Genomic DNA, 21,715 nt, shown 5'->3' with positions numbered 1-21,715 from the left:
GAGTCCCCGCGGCACCCCCGGCGCGGCCAATGGGGCCTCGAGTTCCCGCCGCGTGCTCCGGTTGGCGGCCAAGGGCACGCGACACTGCAGGACGAGGCCTTATTCCCTCCGTGTCCCCACATAGCCTGCTTCGGGCAGAGGAGCGCTGCCCACCAGGGAGTTCTAAGTCCTGCAAAGAAAGAAGCCAGTGACCCACCACCGAACACGAGGGGTGGGACACTTGGGTCTAAAGGGCGGGGGGCGTTCAGAATGCAGAAAGATGGGTTAGCCGATGTAAAGAGAGCAAAGGGCCAAACTTTACTAACAGCTGAATTGCTGTTCTCTCTAAATCATAATGAGGAGGAAGAGGAGGAACAATATCTTGAATCAATGAATTCATTTTAGATAGTAGCATTTTGTATCTTTAAAAGTATACTCATTCGGCCCAATGTTTTGCTCAAGACAGTCGATTCAAGGTATAACTACTCAAGTGTCTGGCAAAAGGGAATCACAAGAATAGAACTTCCTCAATCAATCAATAGTGTGCTTCCTCAATCGCCACTGGTGACATTTCAGACACAAAAGAAATCTCACTTGAGACGGGATAGAATTCTATATAATCCATAAGAATAAATCCCTACCCAGTCAATAAATACAAACATAACAAGAGCTGTGCTGATAAAGAGTAGTCCATTTTAAAAACAGAAATTGTCAGAAGATGTAAGTTTTTCTTATGGATAGAAGAACGATGGAGCATTACATTTTCATAGAAAGTAAAATAAAAGACCCAACAAAGCAGCACTAATATAGAGATTTTATTTAAACTGTATTGAGTTTTTACAGCACATTGCATGTTTGTCACAACGCAACTGCACAGTTTGGATTTTTGGCCACATCATGTCACTTACACCCACAACAGCTCTGAAAGGAGTATTTGATGAATGTATCTGAGCCAAGAGCCCAGACTCTCTCTTCAAGGCCATGCAGTTTATTCATTGATGGGAGAGTCCCTCAAAACAGCCACACAAAGTAGACAGATACAGTCTCCCCATGTTCCTAATCTTACAAGCCCCAAAAACAGGCAGAGTGAAGTGCAATGTAAATCAAGTTAATTAAAAAGCCACTCACAACTGGCAGTTAAATTTTAATAATGAGAAAATGCTTCAAAGAATTTTACGTATCAGAGACAAGGAATAGTTTGTTATTTCTTCAATGATCTCTCAGGAATTTCCCAGACACAAAATCTCCATTATTCAGTTTCACTTTTTAAAAAAGTTCTACTAGGCTGACCTAAATATGCCAAAACTTTTTAGGTTACATCCATGGCAAGTATAAAAGAAGCACAGATGCTTCTCTGTAGGACTGAAGAAAAGGTCAGGATAAATAACAATTCTTGTTCTAAAGGCAGATTTTAGTTATTTTTGGAATGATTTTTTTTTTCTAGAAAGCAATATGAAAGTAGAAGTGAGAAAGACAACTACCACAGCTTTAAAACAGGATATTCCTAAATGTAGTTTATTTTTTATACACCAATGATTAAGCAAAATATATAAAATTCTAGTGGTTTCATTATAGGCCAAGGAGACTGTATCTGTCCCAACCACAGTACATGGCTATATCACTGTATCTTTTGGTTAAGTGCCACTGGTACATATTAAGATGAAAAACAAAATCAAACCAAAAAATATGTTTGGTCCAAATGGACACGTTTTATCTCCCAATTTTGGTATCAAGGCTTTTCTCTTCTGTTTGGGTTCCATTGTTAAGTGCACAGAAATAGACAGCAGCATTTGTACTGAAACCCTCACATACCAAACAGTATATCCCAGGAGGTAAAAACCAAACACTAAATTCTACCCTCAAGGTGTCAAGTGTTCAGGATAAGAAGCAGTGTGACCCAGAGGAGGCAGCAGCCAAGGGAAAGACAACATGGGGGAAGGGGGCAATGAAACAACAAAAACCTCTGTTTTATTTTCATGCCAGGAGAGGATCAAGGTGTAGCTCCTGTGTTAGCACCAGGACAACTAGGAAAAGTCAGGCGCAAAGGGTAGGGCACAATCAGCAGATATTTCACAAGGATAATTTTTGCTTTTCACTTCTCATTCTTCACAGTGCATACCTCAAGAGCTGCCTTCACAGCTCAAAAGAACTGATTTTTGCCAGGACTAAAACATCAGCAGAGTTTTCCTCTGCTCCCAAAATTGTCTCACTCCCTAGAACTGTCCCCCTAAACTGAATATTCACTGATGCTGGCCAATGAGCCAAGTGAAAAATACATTGAAATCTTCACTTGCCAAACCAGTCCTTAAGCCAAACTCCACAGAAAGACAGTACTAATGCAACTAGGAGGGAGTGCCTCGAAAGACTGAGCCTTCATGCAGACACAGAGCACAGAGGTACAGAATAGAGTTCATCTCAAATAGGATAGGAATTCCTATCTTGTATACTAGAATCTGCTTTTTTCAAGGTGGAGAGATAGGTCTGGTTATCACTTGGAGTTTGGTTATACATATGCCTTTCTATTGCTGTTTGGGCACTTTGCACCAGGCAGTATCTATGAAGTCATCATCTTGTGACCCTCCATGAGAAAGAAGTCACCAACTCAACATTAGGCTCCCAGATTGTAGGGCTGGATCAGAACCATTACCCCAAGGTGCGGTTCTCTCCAGGAGAGGACCTTCTGCCAAATTGAAATTCCTCTGCTCCAGTCTCATGGTACCAAGGAGGATTTCTCAAGACGGTATCTTTGAGCTCTGTGATTTTATGAGCCACACCAAGGAACCTTCCACACTACACCTGAAGTAGATCCTCCCTTCAAACCTGCTAAAATTGGACAGGTCATCCATCTCTGGCATTCAACTGGAAGCTGTTGCAATGGGTTTCTTCAGATGCTGGCTCATGAGTTCCCTGGCACGAGACACTTGAATGTGTTCGTAGCATGAGTTACAGACGAGAACTGGGTCATAGAGTTGTTGATCAGGAATGGGCAGCTTCAGGTGGCAGCATCCAGCACAAAATACATTCCCACAATTTCTGCCAAAGTACAAATAAGAAAGAGTTTGTGAGAAATGCCAAATAACTGAGAATACATGAGTCAAAAGGCTCTCCATGAATAAATTTTTAAAAAGATTGGGGACAAACATAGTTCCTATGAAGATGCCTTAATTTTTAGATTAATTCAATTTAGTTCTATCCATATGTACCACACTACTTTATGAGTCACACAAAACATTTTACCTGCAGTGGTGTCTTCGTTTGGCCAACCAGAATTCACAGTCACAGTTGTAGCAGTGTGATGCCATATGGTCTGGAACCCAGCGAGTCATCTAACAGAAAGCACAAGGAAAAATTACAGGTCCTTGTCAACAAGGTGGAAAAGCAACACTGCAATAAGAAAAGCAGCCCAAGAAAAAAATGACAAGGTTGGGCTTTATGACTTGGCCACACTATTTGCTTATAAAGATGACATTCATCTGGGGGAGAGCATGCCATTCACCTCTGAGAAATATGATAAATTTTTTTGTCTCTCATAAATACCCACCACACATACCTCAGTTTCCTTCTTATCAACAGGTTCCCAGCTTGCTTCTGAGAGGCAGTCTTCACTGTGATCAGAGCTAAAATCCTCTGTATCACTGCCATCTGACTCTTTCAAACATGTCTGAAGAGAAGGCAAAGAGATCAACATTACCCTCATCACTGCTACCACTTATTGTTTACTGTATGCCAGGAACTGTTCTAAGTGCTTTACATGCACCAACTTATTTAATTCTTCAAAATACTCTTAGTAGCTGGGGAGTTAGCTCAATGGTTCTGCCACCTGCCTCACAAGAGCAAGGACCCAAGTTCAATCCCCAGTCCAAAAAAAAAAATCTAACAAAATACCCTTAGGATATATACTACTACCATCTCCATTTTACCAGTAAGAAAACTAAGCCACAGAGAAAGTGTAAAGCTGGAACTTAAACCTGGTATCCTGGCTTAAGAGCCATGCTCTTAACCAATATGCTATACCACAGCATAGAAAGACTACTGTTCTTGCCATTATCTTAAACTACACACTGGCAAACTATGGCCCACAGGCCAAATCCAGCCTGTTTTACTGTGCTATAAAGGCCACAATAAATAGTTATGACATAGACTATGGCCCACACAACTTAAAATATTTACTATCTGTCCTTTACAAAAAAAAAAAAAAAAGCTAGCTGAGTCCTGTTTAAAGCATCACCCTAAATCTCATGACGTTGTTAGCCTTGTCCATTCTGCCAGCAGGGAAGTAGGAATGCCTTTAACAGAAGAAAGGGAAGTGTGTGTATAGACAGCAAGACATTACGGGGGAGAAGATTGCTCCTAGACTCAAAGCTCCCCCAGGACTACAGTGCCAGAACTCAAGGTAGCCCAACACAGTAAAGCCTGGATGGTCATTATCATTTCTCACCTGAATTAGTCCAAAATGTCCTAACCAGCCTCCCAGGCTGTGTCTCAACTGCCTCATCAAAATTCTATCCTGTTGTTAAGAGTACATTTCTTAAAATACAAATCTGATTATTTTACTCACTGGTTTAAAATTTCATTGCTTTGAAGGTAAAATTCTAAGAAGGGTACTCAAGCTGACCTTTCCAATCACCACCTAATTCTTTCGTGTTACTTCCCATCACATGATGCAACTCTCCCTCATAGTCCCAGCCCACGTGTGTCTGTGCAGACACACATACATCCATTCCTTTGTTTAAATCATGCCAATGGAGTACCCACTGCCTCAGTGCTTCTGCAAATGGTGTTTTACTTTCCCTGTCTACCTAGCTAAATACCACATTCCTCAGCACTCAGCTCAAGCACTGTCTTCTCAAGAAAGCCTTCCTCGGCTTTTCAGTGTACTCCAGCCCCCTAACAACTGATGCTTCCCTCTATCATAATACCCAGAACATCATTCTAATTATTTACGTGTCTTTCATCCTAGAGCCTGAGCATCTAACTCAGTGTCACAAGTATCCAACAAATGGATAGAAGGCTGGATGGACAGAATACATGGATGGATGGATGGCAGTGGAGAATACTCACAAAATCATCCTCATAGTCCATGGGAGGCTCTGCTGGAGGGGCACAGCAGTGACGCATATCCAGCCTCATCTGAAGCTCACGCACCTGTCGACGTAGCTGATCTACCTCTTGCTTGTATCCTGCTTCAATTTGCCGCAATCTATGCTGGATTACATCCGTGGGAAAGGGGAGTCCATCATCATCCAAATAGAGAGGAGGCACTGGAGAAGGGCAGCTCAGTGGAACAGGCTTTGTGCTAGAGACTTGCTTTGGATGACCAGACAACCACATCCGGTTTTTTCCTCCTGGGCCAGTACAGTGTCCATTGGAATGATTAGAGCAGACAGGTGATTTCATACCTTCTCTCTGAGCCCAATGGCTTCCAAAGCAGGGCCCCGTGGCCCGCATCTGCTTACTGCTTGACCACTTGCTACAACAGCCATAGGAAAGCAGCCGCCTAGGGGTATTCTCCCCACTTGGGAATGAAGTTACCATCCCTTGAAAGCTGTCCCAGTTGGACCCGAGAAAAGAGAACTCACTGATCTGGCTCTGAGAAATTGGCTTTCGGGCTAATTCCAATGGCATTTTCCCAAAGCGAGAGTTTTCTAATAACTGCCCATTCCTATTATTTCCTTTCTTGCCAGTGTCTTCCTCTCTATGAATCAGATCCGGCACAGAACTGGGCTGTTCCTGGTGGGAGACACTTGCCATACACCCTGGGGGGTCTTGGCTGAGGAAACCAGCACTTGGTTCCACAGGAATTTGGCAGGCAGCACTCGGTGGACTGCAAAGGGTGCCCAGACTACAGTCCAGAGCACATTTGCGGGGTACACTCAGCATAGAGCCCAGCTGGACCTGCTGGGGGGCACCCACAAGGAAGTCCTGGGAAGACTCAGGGAGATCACCAATTCCATCACACTTGCTGGAGACAACTTTAGAGAGTGCACTGACAGCTTCTGTTTCTGGATGATGTCCAGGTGGCTCCCCTGAGCCACCAAAAGTCCTCCCCAGCCCATCCTGGGCAGAAGGGTCTGGAGCTAGTATCTTGGCCTGTCCCAGGACTTTGATTTCAGGATCAGAGGTGTTGTTTTTCATTTCCTGGGGCATAGCAGTATTGAGCAACTTATAACTTAGAGAACAGTTTTTGTGACTCTTGAAAGGCTTATTGCTCAAGTAGTCTTTCTGGCTGCTGGGCAGAGGGGAAGGGAGGCCCATTTCTCCCATAGTCTGCTGGGGACCTCCTACACCAGTGTCCATAAAGGCTATCTCTGAGCCCTCGGGATTGCTGTGCCAGGGCTCCAGCCCCACTCTGACCTCCTGACAGTGGTTATTCAGGTTAGGGTCACTGGATGTGCGAGTCAGGGGGCTGCTTGTATCACAGGCGGAGAGAAGATCATCCATGGATCTGGTTTTAGGTAACCTGGAATAATAAACACAATACCTCTAGGTCAGAAAATGGGAGCTACCTGAAATACACAGAATCAGGTCATGATTAGAGCAGCATCAAAAGCAGCATTTAGGTGGGTATGGTGGCACATGCCTGTAATCCCAGCTACTCAGGAGGCTGAGTCAGGAGGATTATGAGTTTGAAACCAGCCTGAACAACTTGGCGAGATCCTGTCTCAGAATTTAAACATTTTTAAAAAGAGCTGGGTATATAACTCAGTGTGAGAAAAACAAAACAAAACAGCATTTATATGACATAATGACATTTAAGATGACAACCAATGTTCACTAAATGTCTACTTTTCAAAAAGCATAAGACATGGACCAGGGATTTAGCTAAGTGATGCCACCCCTGCCTTGGAAGCACAAGGTCCCGAGTTCAATCTCCAGTACCAAAAAAAAAAAAAAGTGTAAGACATGGGACTGGTGATTTAGCTCAGTGGTGCTGCCGCCTGCCTTGAAAGCACATGGTCCAGAGCTCAATCCCCGATACGAAAAAAAAAAAGAAAAAAAAGAAAAGCATAAGACATGGACCTCTCCCTCAAGAAAGTCCCGGACTAACCCCAATACCAAAAAAAAAAAAAAGTGTAAGACATGGGACTGGTGATTTAGCTCAGTGGTGCTGCCGCCTGCCTTGAAAGCACATGGTCCAGAGCTCAATCCCCGATACGAAAAAAAAAAAGAAAAAAAAGAAAAGCATAAGACATGGACCTCATCCTCAAGAACTCAGGATCTGTGCTCAGCTTTTGTCAGTCCTCAACCTACACAATTCTAAATCCATTATTCCAGCTAGGTCTGTACCTGAGCCTCAAACCTAGTAGCCTAGTGTCTCTAGCACAGTAAGCCAGAAAGGTTACAGGTTTTGTTTTGTTTTGTTTTTAGTACTGGGGATTGAACTTGGGTCCTTGTGCTTACATGGCAGGTGGCGGCACCACTGAGCTAAATCCCTGGCCAGGTTACAGGTTTTGGAGCAAGACAACACTAGCTCTGACAGTTACCTACATGTCTTCAAGAAAGTGGTTTCCTCCTTGCAGAGGTGCTGTAAATATTCAAAATATATACAACCAATCACAAACTCATTAGCCACAAACTTACTAAGACAACACAACTCCTCAGCAAAGGTTTTTATAACCACTTAGCAACAGAGTGTCCCTCTGACTGGGAAACTTCTGCAAGTAGACAGCACTCAGAGAGTTCTAGAGACATTCATACACACCAGATGGGTAACAGACATTTTCAAGATGTGTGTGTGTGTGTGTGTGTGTGTGTGTGTGTGTATAGATATGTATATGTATATATGTGTGTATATATATATGTATATATATGTGTGTGTGCGTGTGTGTGTATATATGTTATATATAAATATAAATAAATATTTATAAATTTGAACCCAGGGTCTTTCAACTTAGCTAGCCCTTTTTATATTTTATTTTGAGATAGGGTCTCACTAAATTGCCCATGTGGGACTCAAACTCATGAACCTCTTGTCTCAGCCTCCCAAAGTACTGGGATTACAGGAACACGCCACTATACCTCGCTCTATCCTAATCTCCAACACAGTTTACAGTCCTTAGAGCAATAAAAAGTTAGGAAAATTCACCAGGAAACAAGAGAGATTTCACTGACAGTCATCTCAGATGATTCAGTTCAACCCATACTGAAAAATCCCATAAAGGCAGAGTTTAAGTACTTGATTTTTTATTTTTGATATTTTTTATAATAAATGTCCTACATAAATTTTTATATTTGATTTTTACTTTTGTGTTTGATTTTGAGGGGAAGGGTTTTTTTTGTTGTTTTTGTTTTGTTTTTTGGTATTGGGGATTGAACTTGGGACCTTGAGCTTTCGAGGCACGCAGCAGAATCACTGAGCTAAATCCCCAGCAAGGGTTATTTTTTTGAGACAAGGCCTTACTTGTTCAGTCTGGCCTTGAACTCACTATGTAGCCCAGGCTGGCCTGGAACTCGAGGTGATTCTCCTGCCTCTGCCTCCTGAATGCTAGGATTACAGGGATGTACTACTTTGCTCAATAATGATTTTATTCTTAATGGCAGAAAATTCCAGGAAAGCAGTGGTTCTGGTTATAGTCTCTAGAGTCTCATAGGCACAACTCAAATCCCAGGTTGGCAATTTTTTAGCTACGTGACTTTAATTTTTCTAAGCCTTAGTACCCTCATTTGTGGAAGGTTAAAGTAGCTACCACATAAAGCCATTGCAAGGATTAAATAAAATCATTCACATCAAAGCACATTACTTGGTGCTTCCTACAACACATTATTGCTCTTAGTTTTTATTTAAGTACCTTGAGGGCAGAACTATGTTATCTGAATCCCTAGCATTTAATACAGAACCAGCAAAATAATTTGAGAAATGAATGAATGAGCTTAAAATCTAACACCAAGTTTCCACTGGTAGGCACCAACTAAATGGAAAAGAACAGCCGGCTTCAATACTGGTGAACTTCAGGAGCTTCCATGACCCACTCAAGACCTAACAAATAAGAATAGCCAAGAATGAAGACTAAGCCGCTTGTTTTGTGGTTGTTGTTTGCTTTGTCTGATTTGGTTTGGTTTAGTTTGGTTTTGCAGTGCTGGAGGTTAAACTCAGGGCCTCCCACATGTGAGGCAAGTGCTCTACCCGAGCTACATCCCCAGCTCAGGGGTTTTTTTGTTTTGTTTTGTTTTTAAGTACTACAATTGACTTTTTCTTTCTTTTCTTGTTTTTCTTTTTTTATTATGGAAACTTTCAAACATATGAAAGAAAGTAAAAGTAGCTCCCACATACTCTTTACTCAGATCATATTGCAACAGCCTGCCATCCTCCACAGCTGATTCCTGTGTGCACTAATGCCGGTATACACATGAATGTAGATACACACATGAATGCTAGCGCAGACAATAATGGCTGAAGAGAGCTCATCCAGCTTGGATGGTAAAAGAAGGCCAGAAAGAAGGGATAGAATTTGAGGTAGGTATAGAAAAATGTGCTGGAGGGGCCGGGGATTTAGCTCAGTGGGGTTCCACTGCCTGCATTGCAAGCACAAGGTCCCGAGTTTAATCCCCAGTACCAAAAAAAGAAAAAAAGAAAAAGAAAATTGTGCTGTACTTTAACAGAAGAGGAGGAAAGAGAGCAGAACAATTTGATCCAGGTAAAAGAACCAAAAGTCAGGTTGGTTGTTACAGAGGCTACTTCCTTTAAAATTTTTATACCACTCATTCCTCTCAATCTAACTCTCCGTCTTGAGTTACATATAATATACCTCCCCTGTGCTATCAACTATCTCTCAATACCAACCTCCCTGCATTTCCTTTTTCTCCCCAAATTGGCTGTCTTGGTTCTAAGCTCAGATACTGAAATGTGTATTTGACATCAAAGAGACTTTTGGATCCTTCTCATTCTGCACTTCTACCTTCCAACTGTCAACCAATTCCATAGTTTGCCTATGATTTCTCTGCTGCATTTCAGAATATAATCTTTTCTCTTTTCAAGGGATTCATCTCCTGAGATCTGAACTACTGCAACAGGGTAAGCTGGTCTCTGTGCCTTTAACTACTACGCTCACTGATGAGTTCTCTAAAAATCCCACTGTCTATAGGACACAATGACTTCCTACACTAACTTACAACTGACAACTCGACCAAAACAAACTCTTTACCACACGTTTAAAGCCCTTAACAGTCTGTCCTATACAATATTTCTTTCTATGCCTCAAAAGAGTCTTCTCAAATCCTGCTGGCTCCAGGGAGGTTCTTTTTTCTTTAAAACATTCCTCAACTACTCAGTTCCTTTGGATCGCTCAACCAACCGTGCTACCAAGTTCACAACTTTCTTTATCCTATGCATTTGTTTTCCACTTAAAAATTCAGTAAAGCCTCTACGATATACTAGATAGACCCTGGGCTACACTCCAGGACACAGAAAAGCCTGACCCTTCATGAAAATTTCCTGCCTGACCCTTCATGAAAATTTGCTAAGTAAAATAGCCAAATGACCCATTTAAAAAATGCTGCTGCAGTAGCAGCAGGGATATCACAAGTTTGAGGCCAGTCTGAGGAACTTAGTATGCCCTTGTCTCAAAATTTTTAAACAGGGATGGGATTTTAGTTCAGTGATAGAGTGTTTGCCTAATATAATATACCTGAAACTTGGTTAAATCTCCAGTCCCACACAGAACAACAAAAACAAAAAAACTTATTTGTCAACAGCTTTGAATTACACATATTCTTATTTACTTAGATGCTGACTTAGAATTGTTCTGTAGTTGTTCTGTGTCTTATAGTTTTTTAAAAAACACTATTTAAATTAGGATCAGTATCTTTGATTCTTTGGTATAGCCCACAAAACCAAGTTCAGTACTAAGCAACTTATAGGTATTAAAATAAACTTACTGAATTAATGTTAGGTTCTATTTAAGGCAAAGATTACCAAGTGGCTTAGAGCTTATTAAGAATTTGGTAAAAAATTATGGCTTTTTTCCCTGGAAAAGTAGCCTTATGAACCTACACTCAAATTCTTCATACTTTTTGGAAAGTGAAAATCATAGAATTCCTGAAGCCTAGTCCCTGACAATGGATGTGTGGATGTGGCTCTAGAGACCCTAGAACCAAAAATTTATGATGTGGATTTTTGTGGTCCTTTATAGTACTCAACGAATATGTTATATTTTATCTTTTTAAAACCAGCAACAAATACCAAAAAATTATATATATATATATATCCTTTGAACAAAACATTTTTGTTTTTAGGAATTTATCTGGCAGAAACACTAGCACAAATGCAAACACATATATGCTTGGATATATATCTATATGTATGTGTCGGGGGAGACTCTATTGAGTCATATTTTCTTTGGGAGGGGGGTAGTACTGGGGATTAAACACAGGGCTTTACATGCTAAGTTCATGCTCTACTACTGAGTTATATCCATAGCTGAACTCCACATCTAAAATTGGTTTAGGTCAGTGGTGACGCACCTATGGCATGCACGCCACTGTAGGCTGTTTGCTATCATTGAAAGCTCTGAAAGGTTCACTACTATGGCCAGCTAGATATTTTTTAAATGGGTCATTTGGCTGTTTTACTTAGCAAATTTTCATGAAGGGTCGGGCAGGAACCATGGCTTTTTTGTGTCCTGGAGTATAGCCCAGGGCCTAGTATATATAAGTGTATCATATATTAGCATGATATATATATATTAGTATATCATATATTAAAAACTCTGAGTTTTTAAGTAGAAAACAAATGCAAAGGATAAAGGAAGTTCTGAACTTGGTAACAAGGTTAGCTGAGAGTGGTCCAAAGAAACTTGTTTAGCTGGTAAATATTATGTATATTTTACCATAGTTTTTGGATCCAAAGAAACTTGTTTAGCTGGTAAATATTATGTATATTTTACCATAGTTTTTGTTTTTTTTAGTACTGGGGATTAAGCCTAGCACTAAGCTACACTGCAGCCATTTTTCATTTTTAATTTGAGGCAGGGTCTCACTTTAGTTGCTAAATTGCCTAGGCTAAGCTTGAACTTGAGATCCTCCTACCTCAGTGTGCCAGAGTGCTGAGATTACAGGTGTGTGATAGCATACCAAACTTACCATGATTTTTTTAGATAGATAGACAGACAGACATTCCATAAAGCATTCCCTGTAATATTTTTTTTAAATGAAGTTACCTCACTGACTAAATCAGTTCTTTTTTGGACTATTATGCAGCTGCTAAAAACAACAAAGTAGGACTAAGAATGTAGCTCAATGGTAGAGTGCTTGCCTAGCATGCACAAGGCCCTGGATTCGATCCTCAGGAAAACAAAACAATATAAATAAATAATAAAAACAATAAAGTGGATTTATATATGTTGTCATGGGATGTCAGCCCAATACAAAGTGAGAAAACGATTTGCAAAACAGTATGCAAAAACATACAACTTTTGTTTTAAAAAATAAATGTGTTGTAGAGGCAGAAAAATGTGTGCTGCACATTTTACCTTGAGAGCTGAGACGGGCTTACATCTGGGGGCTTTCAGACATGAGTGTAGATATATTTACATAGAGAAAACCTAAGGACACCCATCAAAATGTTAACAGCAGACACTGTGGGGACAAGGATCGGGAGAAAGAACTTTTATTTTTCTACATTTACATTATTTTATTTAACTTTTGTTTGTTTATGCTATTAGGAATAGTGTTTTTAGGGAGCACTGAGCTACATCTCCAGCCCTTTTATTTTTTGAGACAAGGGTCTTGCTAAATTGCCCAGGCCAGCCTTGAAATTGCAGTCTTCCTCTCTTAGCCTTCTAAGTAGCTGGGATTACAAGTGTGTGCCACAACCACGCCTGGATTGACCTTTTTTTTTTAAAAAACAGGAAACATGGATTACTCTTATAATTTATACAGTCCCCATTTCTCTTCTCCTCAAATATCCAGCCACAAAATAACTTTCATTTTACATCTTGCTTTAAATTCCAGCCTTTTTCTGAAGAAGTAAAGGCCATACCCCTGCTGGGGACCCACTTCCCCAAGTGTCAGATGCTTTCGGAAGCTAATGTTGAACACAGCAAAGGTTGCTACAAAGATAGCAAGCTCCCCATGCCTTGTATCAATGAACAAACAATCAACACCATTCCCACAAACCTTCATGAAATAGTCCTTTCTTTTTCATTCTCCTCTCCCCTGCTTGGATCTGTCACATGGGGTGATAGCAGCTCCGGGAAAGAAGGTAACCAACCTTATCTTTAGAGAGGACCTTGAAAACACAGAGTGCACCCCGGCTAGCCACGAGTCTCAGGCCAAGTTTCTCCCTTAACTGACTGAAGAAGTTGCTTTTAAATAGCTCATGAAAAAAGGAGAACAATATTTAGGCAAAACAGGAAGCAGTTACTGCTTTCTTAGTAAAGACAGGAGAGAGTAAGAAAGGCTTTTCTTACCTGTCCAGAGAGCGACCAGAGAACTCCTGGCTCTGGGCCACTGGGGAAAGGTAAAGATCCATATTTTCCTCTCCAAGTGTGCATGGAGATGATGCAGGCAGATAAACAGCTGTCCAGAGGTGCAGGGCTCGGACATGACAGACAGGATGCAGGACCTAGGGAAGAGGCCCAACACTGGTGTTTTGGAGGCTGTTCCCCTTTTCCTTCCCTCAATCTTTGGCTTTTATTCTCCCCACCAACTCAGTCTCTTCTACCTGCAGGATAGGGCTTGGCCTTACCATGTCTGAGCCTGGCATGTAGAGGAAGTTGTGAAAGTTCTTATTGCCTGCCCGCAGGAGTGCCCATACAGAGCATGTTCGCTTGTAGATGTTGCGCTTCTCTCGCTCACAAGGGTTGTTGGCCAGGAACGTGCCATAGAGGCAGGAGTATGTGTGCTGCACCAGTTTTACCTAAAGAGCCAAGACAGCTTGTACTTAGGGGCCTCACAACACCACTCCTCCCACCCTAGTCACAGGCTTTAGGACTTACCAGGAATGCTTCATTAAATTCAAACAAGCAGGGAAACTGCTTAAGCAACTGATGAACAGAATCAAGCCACTGGAGGAACACAGGGCATTGCTCATTTTGGTCTTCTGCATTCTCTTGGTGGCCACAGCGATCTCCGAACTTGTGCCCAAAATCCAGCCAGTCAGACTCCACTAACACTTGGAAGCCCTGCAAAAAGTTAACAATCAAACACAGGGCCTCTTTGGAAGGGCAAGTCCCCAGGGGACTGTTCCAAGAGCTGCCAGCTCCAAAGAACAAGCCTGAGGACCAGGGATTTAGCTCAGTGGTTCTGCTGCCTGCCTCGCAAGCACAAGGTCCCGAGTTCAATCCCCAGTACCAAAAAAAAAGAACAAACCTGAACCTGGAAGAGGATTGAAAAGTTCCCAAGATAGCTCCATAACATCCATCACCATCCCTCCACTGCCATTCCCCCATTCTTTCCTACCCAAGCCCTTCTCAGTACCTCCAATGTCCTGTAATACGGGTCCAGTAGTATTTTGGCCAGGGCTACAATCTGCGGTGTGCGGTCCCAGCCATCGGAGCAGTGCACCAGCACAGGCCTGCCTTCACGGTCTACTGTATTAGCTACCAGCACAGCTGCTTTTAGCATCACTGACAAGTGTTGCAGCCATTTGGTACTCTCCAGCGCTGACAACCAACTATACAAGAGCAGAAATCAAGCCTATCACTAAGGATACTGGGGCCACAATAATCTCTCTACCATACCCAGTCAGCTCCACCCAACAAAGTCCCCAGTGAGGGCTGAAACCAAGAGATCCAACTCATGGCCTTTTTGCCAAGACATATCTAGCAGGAAGGCAGGGAAGACAGGCTCTGAGTCAGAGAAGAGCTTCTTAAGTCCAGAGAGAAACTAGGAAGCATCCCAGGACAGTGACTGTGAAAGTGCAGGACAATGACATAAAAAGAATCCAGTGTCCTGTGACTGTGCCAAAGTGTTGGCTGAGAAGTGGAAGAGTGTTTTTGGAACTGGTCCACTGTCACCAACTCCACCCAAGCCCTGAGGTCTCCTGCACCTTCGGATGTCCCATCTGCTCATCAAATCCTCCAAGAATAAGGAGTACTGGGTAAGGAATGAGACTGGAGGAATAATGGAATCACATCAGGGAACACCTACTTGCTGGGATCCGGCATCTGGCTGCAAACGGCCCGAAGGTACTGGAAACTGTTCCGGATGGCATGGATGTTGGCCATTCCCATAAAGACAACCTCACAGTTGGGATAGTACTCTGTAGGCATGAGAGGAGAGTGGAGCATAAAAGGATGTCCTAGTAGTAGGCATCCAGGGCAAAGCTGCTCCAGAAGAAAAGGCACTCTGGGATGGGAACTAAACAGATTCTTGAAATCTGAATTGCATTTTATTTCTGGATACTCTGGTGCTATATAGTAGTAGTAATTGTATTAATAACAAATAGTAGAAAAAAAAAGAATAAATGGTAGTAGTATATCTACTAAGAATAAAAATATATAGAAAATTCTCAACAAATAGTACCTACTCTGTGCCTGAATTTTATATATGCAACCTCTAATCATGCACCCCAGATTTGCAAGGTATGTATCATCTCCATTTTACAAATTGGAAAATGAAACTTAAGAGAGGTGAAGAAACTTAAGCATAATCATAGCTTTTAAGTGGCAGAGTCCTGGTCCCAAGCAGCTTTGTTTGCGTCTTTCAAGTACATAAGCTGCCTTCAACCTGCTCTTGCCCAAAGCCACACCAAACAGGGTTCTGCAGACATTGAGGTAACAGCAGTACCTTCACACTCGCAACCTCCACCCTTGGCCCGGTTAGCCACGGCTGCCGTGTAGGATCTCGCATCCAGGATCAGCAGCTTTTGAGGGGCCGCTGCACTCTCTACCCCAGAGCATGCAGTCAGAGAGGAATCTAAATACACAGTGGAGAGAAGACCTAGGGTCAGTCAGCTGCCCAATTACACCATGGTTCTGGGACACCCATCTCAGATGAGACCCATGTGCAAGTAGAGACCTGTCAGACCTCACAGCGTCCCCAAAGGCAGGGACCCAGGAGCCTGGTGTGTTGTCATTTTCTTCCCATCCTCTCACTGGGGACTCCTTGGGAGCCACTGGGCCAAAGGAAAGGCCTGCTGCCTGGGAGGCTAACACCATGAACACCTTACCGAAGTCAGTGTCACATGCTTCATTTGCATCATTTCCACTGCTGAGGGAGCCTCCAGTGGCTCGTGTCCCAGGGTCCAGGGCGCAGGCTTTAGCAATGGACGTGACCAGGTACTCATCATCAGCATTGCGCCAGCCCCACCAGCTGATCTCAGGCTGGCTGCAGCGGGCAATGGCAGCCCCATTGCGCAGGTGTCTGATAAACAGAAGAAACCATAATGCCCTTGGCATTCAAAGCCTCTAGAGCCTATCATGGAGACCTTAGGGGCCCAGACCAAGGTCTCTCAAGTCAGCAGGGGGTATCAACTCATTCAGGCCATAATAGCAACCAAAAGCCTTAACATCTCTAGAGAGGTTTCATTTACAAAGCGCTATCACACACATTTTCTCAAATGGGCTTGGTATTCCCAAAGTGCCCATGACTCATCAAATCTACATAGCACCTGCTCCAGGTACAGGCACACAGCAGGAGAACAGGCTGGATCCAGGAACACAAACAAATCCAAACCTCATGGTTGCTATCTGTCTCACTCTATTTTAACTGCACTGTTTCTGTTCAGGGGTCAGTAAAGAATTACACAAGTTCTTGGTTTTGTAGGTCACAAGCAGTCCTGTCATGTTATGGGGATGAACTCAGATCCTTGCACTTGCAAGGCAGGCAGTGGCACCATTGAGCTAAATCCCCTGCCCATGTATTCTTTTTTATAGTCTTTTAAAAAATATATAACTCTTTAAATGTGTAAAAACCATTCATAGCTCATAAGCTATACACAAAACAGGCTGTAGGCTGGAACTGATCTCCAGGCCAGTGTGCCAACCCCTGTCTTAATGCAACATTTTACATGTACACACTTATGTTCTCTCTCTCCAAAAAAAAAAAGAGAGTAAACTCCTCAAAAGCCTATCCTTAGGACAAAAAAAGCCATTTTTATTTAAAAATAATTCATAGTCATTTTCCTATAGGTATCAATTCTCATTCAACCAGGCTGCCAAAAACCTTAGATCATGACTCTCCTTATTACATAAAAACAGCCTCCCTACTTCACATCTGTCACTGCCTCACCTATACACGACCACAGGGATGCGCTTCCAGGAACGGAAGGAAGCCACGTTCTCCAGCTCTTTATCTGTGATCCAAACGGGAACCAGCAGCTTCTGAGGGTAACTGGGGCACAACCTGAGAACAGACCAGAGGGAGGGTCACCAAACTGGGTCTAAGATATGTGATAAGACCCAGGGTGACTTTGTGGGAAGAGGAACAGGAACCCTCCTGCCCCATGAACCCAGGAGCGATGCCCATCTTGATTTACCCAAACGTAGAGGGGGGTTGGTCTGGATGAATACTTGGCTCCCCCACCCTGCCCTCTCACTTGTAGTTGCTATTGATATGTGAGACTCTCCAGACGTTCTGCAGATCAAAGCCCATCCTCAAGAGCTCTGCCTCCTGCCGACATCGTATATGCTCTCCTGCAACACAGCCCGGCCAGCCAGTCAGCGTCCCTGGGCACCAATATCCAGAGGTGGAGGAGGAAATGAGAACTGAGGGGAAAGCAGTAGCTCCCAAAGAAGACAGCCTGGCCTTACCTGGCTGACACAGATGGGTGTGCTGGTCCTCCTCAGTCAGCCCCAGGCACCAGGCATGGTAGGCAAAGGCAAAGAGGTCCTCAGGCTTGGCAGGTCTCGCTGTGGCCCGGCTTAGCCTCAAGAGCCACTCTTGGCACTGCTTGAAAGTGGAGAAGTGGCACCTGCAGGGAAGGAAGCCACAGGCCTGGGTGAGGCAAGGGTGGGACGTACCATGGGGACATATGGGTAAAAAACCACATGGCCAGAGGAAGGCTGTAGGAGAGGAGGCTACAAGCAGAAGGTAAGACAGTAGGGGGACAGGGAGGGCAGGGGTGAAACAGGGATACCGTACACCACCCAAGAGAAGTTGTCTCCCATGACTATTCTGTTCCCAAGAACTTCTGTTTCTGAGACATAGTTATCACGCTTGATGGGACCCACCATTTCTCATATCAAATCTAACTGCTACCACATGGCCCTGCATGCGCTCCTTGTTCCTACCCTACCAGCCAGTATGGTGTCCTGTGACTCCCAACACAAACCCTCTACATTAGGTGGGAAGTTCTGCACACACCAGTCTTGTCTTCATGTTTTTTCTCTTTTGCTTGATAATGCCTCCTCTTTGCCTAGCCATATCCTACTGACACTTAGAAGACAGTTTCAGTCCCACCTCCACCTTGAAGCCTTCCCAACCTACGTCCTTCCACAAACTCTTTCCTTTCTTAAATTGTTTTTTAGTTTGTTTGTTTTTTGAGACAGGGTCTCACTAAAATGTAGTTCAGGCCACCTCTGAACTCACTATATAGCCCAGGGTGATCTCGGACTCATGTCAATCCTCATCCTCAACCTGCCGTGTGCTAGGCTTACAGGCATGCACCAGCCCTCTCTTAATTCTTAATGTACCTGTTATATTAAACAATCCATTTCTCTATGGCATACTGCCACATTAAGTCTTCTTTCAGCAACCTGGTGTTAGCCTCTGTGAGGCTAAGGGCAATGTGTTTTCCTTCTAAATCCACCACAGACTTGAGTGCATGGCCAGTTCTAAAGCAAACATCCTTCTAATACTCGTTAGAGTCATTCCAGTTTCCTCTTTCTTTCATACACAATCTGTCAGCAAATCCTGCCACCTCAACCTTCAAAATACACCCAGAAAATGAGCACTTCTCTGACCGCACTACCCTAGGCAGGCCAACACCACTTCTCACACGGGTACCTGCAACAGCTTCCTAACCAATCTCCCAGCTTCTGTCCTTGCTCTCTGCCATCTAGTTTCACTGTAATGGCTAGTGGAAGTCTAAAGCATTGACCAGATCACGTCAAGGAGTTTCTTAATTTCCTCAAAGTAAATTCCAACCATTGTGACAGCTTCCTTTGCTCCCAGACCTTGAATCCCCCTATCCTCACCCACATTCACTCCTCTCTGGCCACACTAGCCTCCTGCCATTCTTCCAAGGTAGTTACCCACTCAGAGACTTCACACTCAATCTTCCCCCTCCGGGCACTCTTCCTTCAAACATCCACGTGGTCCCTTTCTTAGGTCTTGGATCAAATGTCACCTTTTCTGTGCAGCTCTCTGATCGCTTATTTAAAACTACAAGCTTCATGGCGATAGCACTCCACATCCCCTTCCCCTGCCTTATTTTTTTTCCTTTACCCTGTCATTTAACATAATTCACTTATTATTTATTTATTCCCATTGGAATAGAAGCTCAATGAGGGTGGAAATTTTTGTCTATTTATTCTCTCTGCTGTATCTCTGGTCCCTAAAAGTCTTGCATACAGTACTCAATAAATGTATCCTAAATTTATAAATAAATGAACCAGTAATAATGTGAGTGCTCTGTGCCAGATATTGTCCTATGTGCTTCTACACACATCATCTCATTTAATCCCCTCAGTGACCCCAGGAATTAAGCATTCCCCTATTTTTTTCAGGTTAAAACACTTTGGGTCAGTAAATAGACATGCCAAACCAGATAGAATTTTCACCTATTCCTTCAGTAGAAATCTTTGGTCTCTTGCACAAGACTAGGGTCATCGGACCTGACTGGGGGCCCCATTATGCTCACCTCACCACTTTGGAGTCCTTGCAGGCAATGTGCAACTGGAACATATCACGGCTCTCCACACTGTCAATCATCCGGAGGGGGACCTTGAGAGAAAGGGCAAACTCACACTCAAATCACCCACTCTTGGCACCACTCCTTGTCCCCACCCCAGCCCAGGTGCTGATTACAATGGAAGGGAGGAAAACAGCAGTTACCAAGGACCTGTTAAATGCCCAGTAAACTATGCTAGCAGGTCTTTTACATATGTGACCCCAGTTAATAATCCATCATCCTACATTATAAAGAGAAAACCAAGGCTGAGTTTAGAGACTTCTCCAAGGTCACAAAGCTGGTCAAGTGGCAGTGTAGGGAAAGAACCCAAGTTTGTCTGACTCCCAACATTGCCACTGTGCCCCAAAAAGAGCCAGCAACAGGGTAAAGGAAAGAAAGGAGGGAAAAGGAGGATGAGCCAGAGAGAAGGATAGACCCACAGGAGAATGAGGCAGGAAAACAAGAAGCTACTGAGAAAGAGAAGGAAACTCCATCTTTTCTTTGGGACATGATCAGGTAAAGCATTAGAATACTAACACCTTGAACATCATTGGGATTCTGGCTCGGGTGTAGGGAAACAAGACAGGAACTCACGTTGATCACAGAGTCCTTGAACTTGATATGCAGCCGGTAGTTGGAGATAGCAATGAGGGCATCTGCTGCCCGGCCCAGGAACTCCACTCCTTCACCCTGCAGGACTGTGAAGGGTACCTGCCAAGGGACAGAGGAGCCCTCATCCAGAACCGAGTCACCCCTCATTCTCCTCTGCAGCCCCTTATACTGGGGGCTTACCTATGGAAAAGCTGGACTCTGACAGGAAAGGAGAGTCCTTTCCTAGTCAGGTCACCAGGTCACACCTATAAAGGAAAACTATCCTTCCTTCCCTGGGACCAATGGTTTCATAACCCACATACAGACAGACTCACCCACCCCTTCCAGAGACCAAGGAGAAGGAAGCCAGAGCTGTGGACATATTGTATATCCTCTTGGAGATTGGAGGGGGGGCATTTTTTAACTGAGAATGAGCCCCACCCACCCTGGGCCCAATTCCTACTTACCTGAAGATTTTCCTCCTCCTTCACTAGTTCTTTAGGGGGGAAGAGATCCTTGGCTTGGATATACTCCAGGCTGGGGGGCCCTTCCTCACCCTGCCAGAAAGTCATAGTCCTGAGTCATTGGGTTGCACTTGGCCCCTCATGGTTATTTGTTCCCCTCCCCCACCAGTAAATCTAGATGAACACCCCCTCTCTCTCTCACACACACACACACACACACACACACACACACACACACACGCCCACACTTCTAAAGCTTCTTTCCCACCAGAGGAAGGAAAGGAAACCTGGCTTGGTTGGAAGTGGGGAAAGGTGAAATACAGCCTAAAGGAAATGGAGCCTAAGGGAATCAGTAAGCCAAGGAGGAACTGGGACTCTGCACTGATCAAAGAAGAACTCTCCTGTAGAAACAAAATTTCAAGTGGAGGAAGGCAGAAAACTAAGGAAAAAACTAATGAAAGGGTAAGGCAGGGGTGGGAATGGGAAAGGGTTGTCCTGAGGAAAAGGAGCTAGGTGTGGCAGCTGACTACACAGAGAGGAGAGAAAATCAGGTACCTCCAGCCACCGAAGATTCAAGCTGGTGGGTGAAGGAGACAAAGAGGAGTAGGCTGGGGGGATTCTGTCCTGTGCCTCTAGAGGGCCTTCGTGGATGCTTTCAAAAGGAGGATGCCTTTGGAGCTGAGCTTATCTTCCTGTTAAGCCCCCACAACCTGCCAAGCAACCTGCCCTGCCTGATCTAAGGGGAATTCCTGAGGAATACCCACAGAAAACAGAAGTCGCTTCTCTCCCAACCACCAAGGAGGGTGAAAGAGGGGATCCACACAACTAGGAGGAAGCAGGAGACCCAAGGACAGTCAGGGGAGAGAGAGGAGGCCTGGCAGACACCCACGGCGGGGGGGGGGGGGTGTGG

At 43.8% G+C, this 21,715-nt stretch overlaps 2 protein-coding genes across 6 annotated transcripts in view; both read right to left on the bottom strand.

The window, feature by feature from the left end:
* Positions 1-2,825, bottom strand: part of Hsf5 (heat shock transcription factor 5) — a 44,979-nt gene extending 42,154 nt beyond the window's left edge. The window contains exon 1 of the mRNA XM_010620349.1: positions 2,800-2,825. Within this exon, the coding sequence (XP_010618651.1) occupies positions 2,800-2,825 (26 nt within the window). The remainder of the gene's footprint in view (positions 1-2,799) is intronic.
* The window catches only part of Mtmr4 (myotubularin related protein 4), a 26,033-nt gene continuing 5,104 nt past the window's right edge, over positions 787-21,715 (bottom strand). For 4 of the 5 annotated variants that reach the window (XM_010620254.3, XM_010620257.3, XM_010620255.3 and 1 more), the window contains 17 exons: positions 20,809-20,898; positions 20,345-20,461; positions 19,721-19,803; positions 17,670-17,830; positions 17,456-17,585; positions 17,149-17,262; positions 16,088-16,281; positions 15,706-15,834; positions 15,067-15,178; positions 14,395-14,590; positions 13,914-14,099; positions 13,664-13,834; positions 13,386-13,540; positions 5,041-6,439; positions 3,530-3,640; positions 3,217-3,305; positions 787-3,012 (listed from right to left, as the gene is read on the bottom strand). In XM_010620254.3, coding sequence (XP_010618556.1) covers positions 2,835-3,012; positions 3,217-3,305; positions 3,530-3,640; positions 5,041-6,439; positions 13,386-13,540; positions 13,664-13,834; positions 13,914-14,099; positions 14,395-14,590; positions 15,067-15,178; positions 15,706-15,834; positions 16,088-16,281; positions 17,149-17,262; positions 17,456-17,585; positions 17,670-17,830; positions 19,721-19,803; positions 20,345-20,461; positions 20,809-20,898 — 3,615 coding nt within the window. In that variant the 3' untranslated portion in view covers positions 787-2,834. The remainder of the gene's footprint in view (positions 3,013-3,216; positions 3,306-3,529; positions 3,641-5,040; positions 6,440-13,385; positions 13,541-13,663; positions 13,835-13,913; positions 14,100-14,394; positions 14,591-15,066; positions 15,179-15,705; positions 15,835-16,087; positions 16,282-17,148; positions 17,263-17,455; positions 17,586-17,669; positions 17,831-19,720; positions 19,804-20,344; positions 20,462-20,808; positions 20,899-21,715) is intronic. The other variant, XM_010620253.1, reaches the window with a different exon arrangement.

This window comes from Fukomys damarensis, unplaced genomic scaffold (genome assembly GCF_012274545.1).
Source record: "Fukomys damarensis isolate Sample0158 unplaced genomic scaffold, DMR_v1.0_HiC HiC_scaffold_13, whole genome shotgun sequence".
Lineage (NCBI taxonomy): Eukaryota > Metazoa > Chordata > Mammalia > Rodentia > Bathyergidae > Fukomys > Fukomys damarensis.
This window is presented reverse-complemented; position numbering and strand designations above follow the sequence as displayed.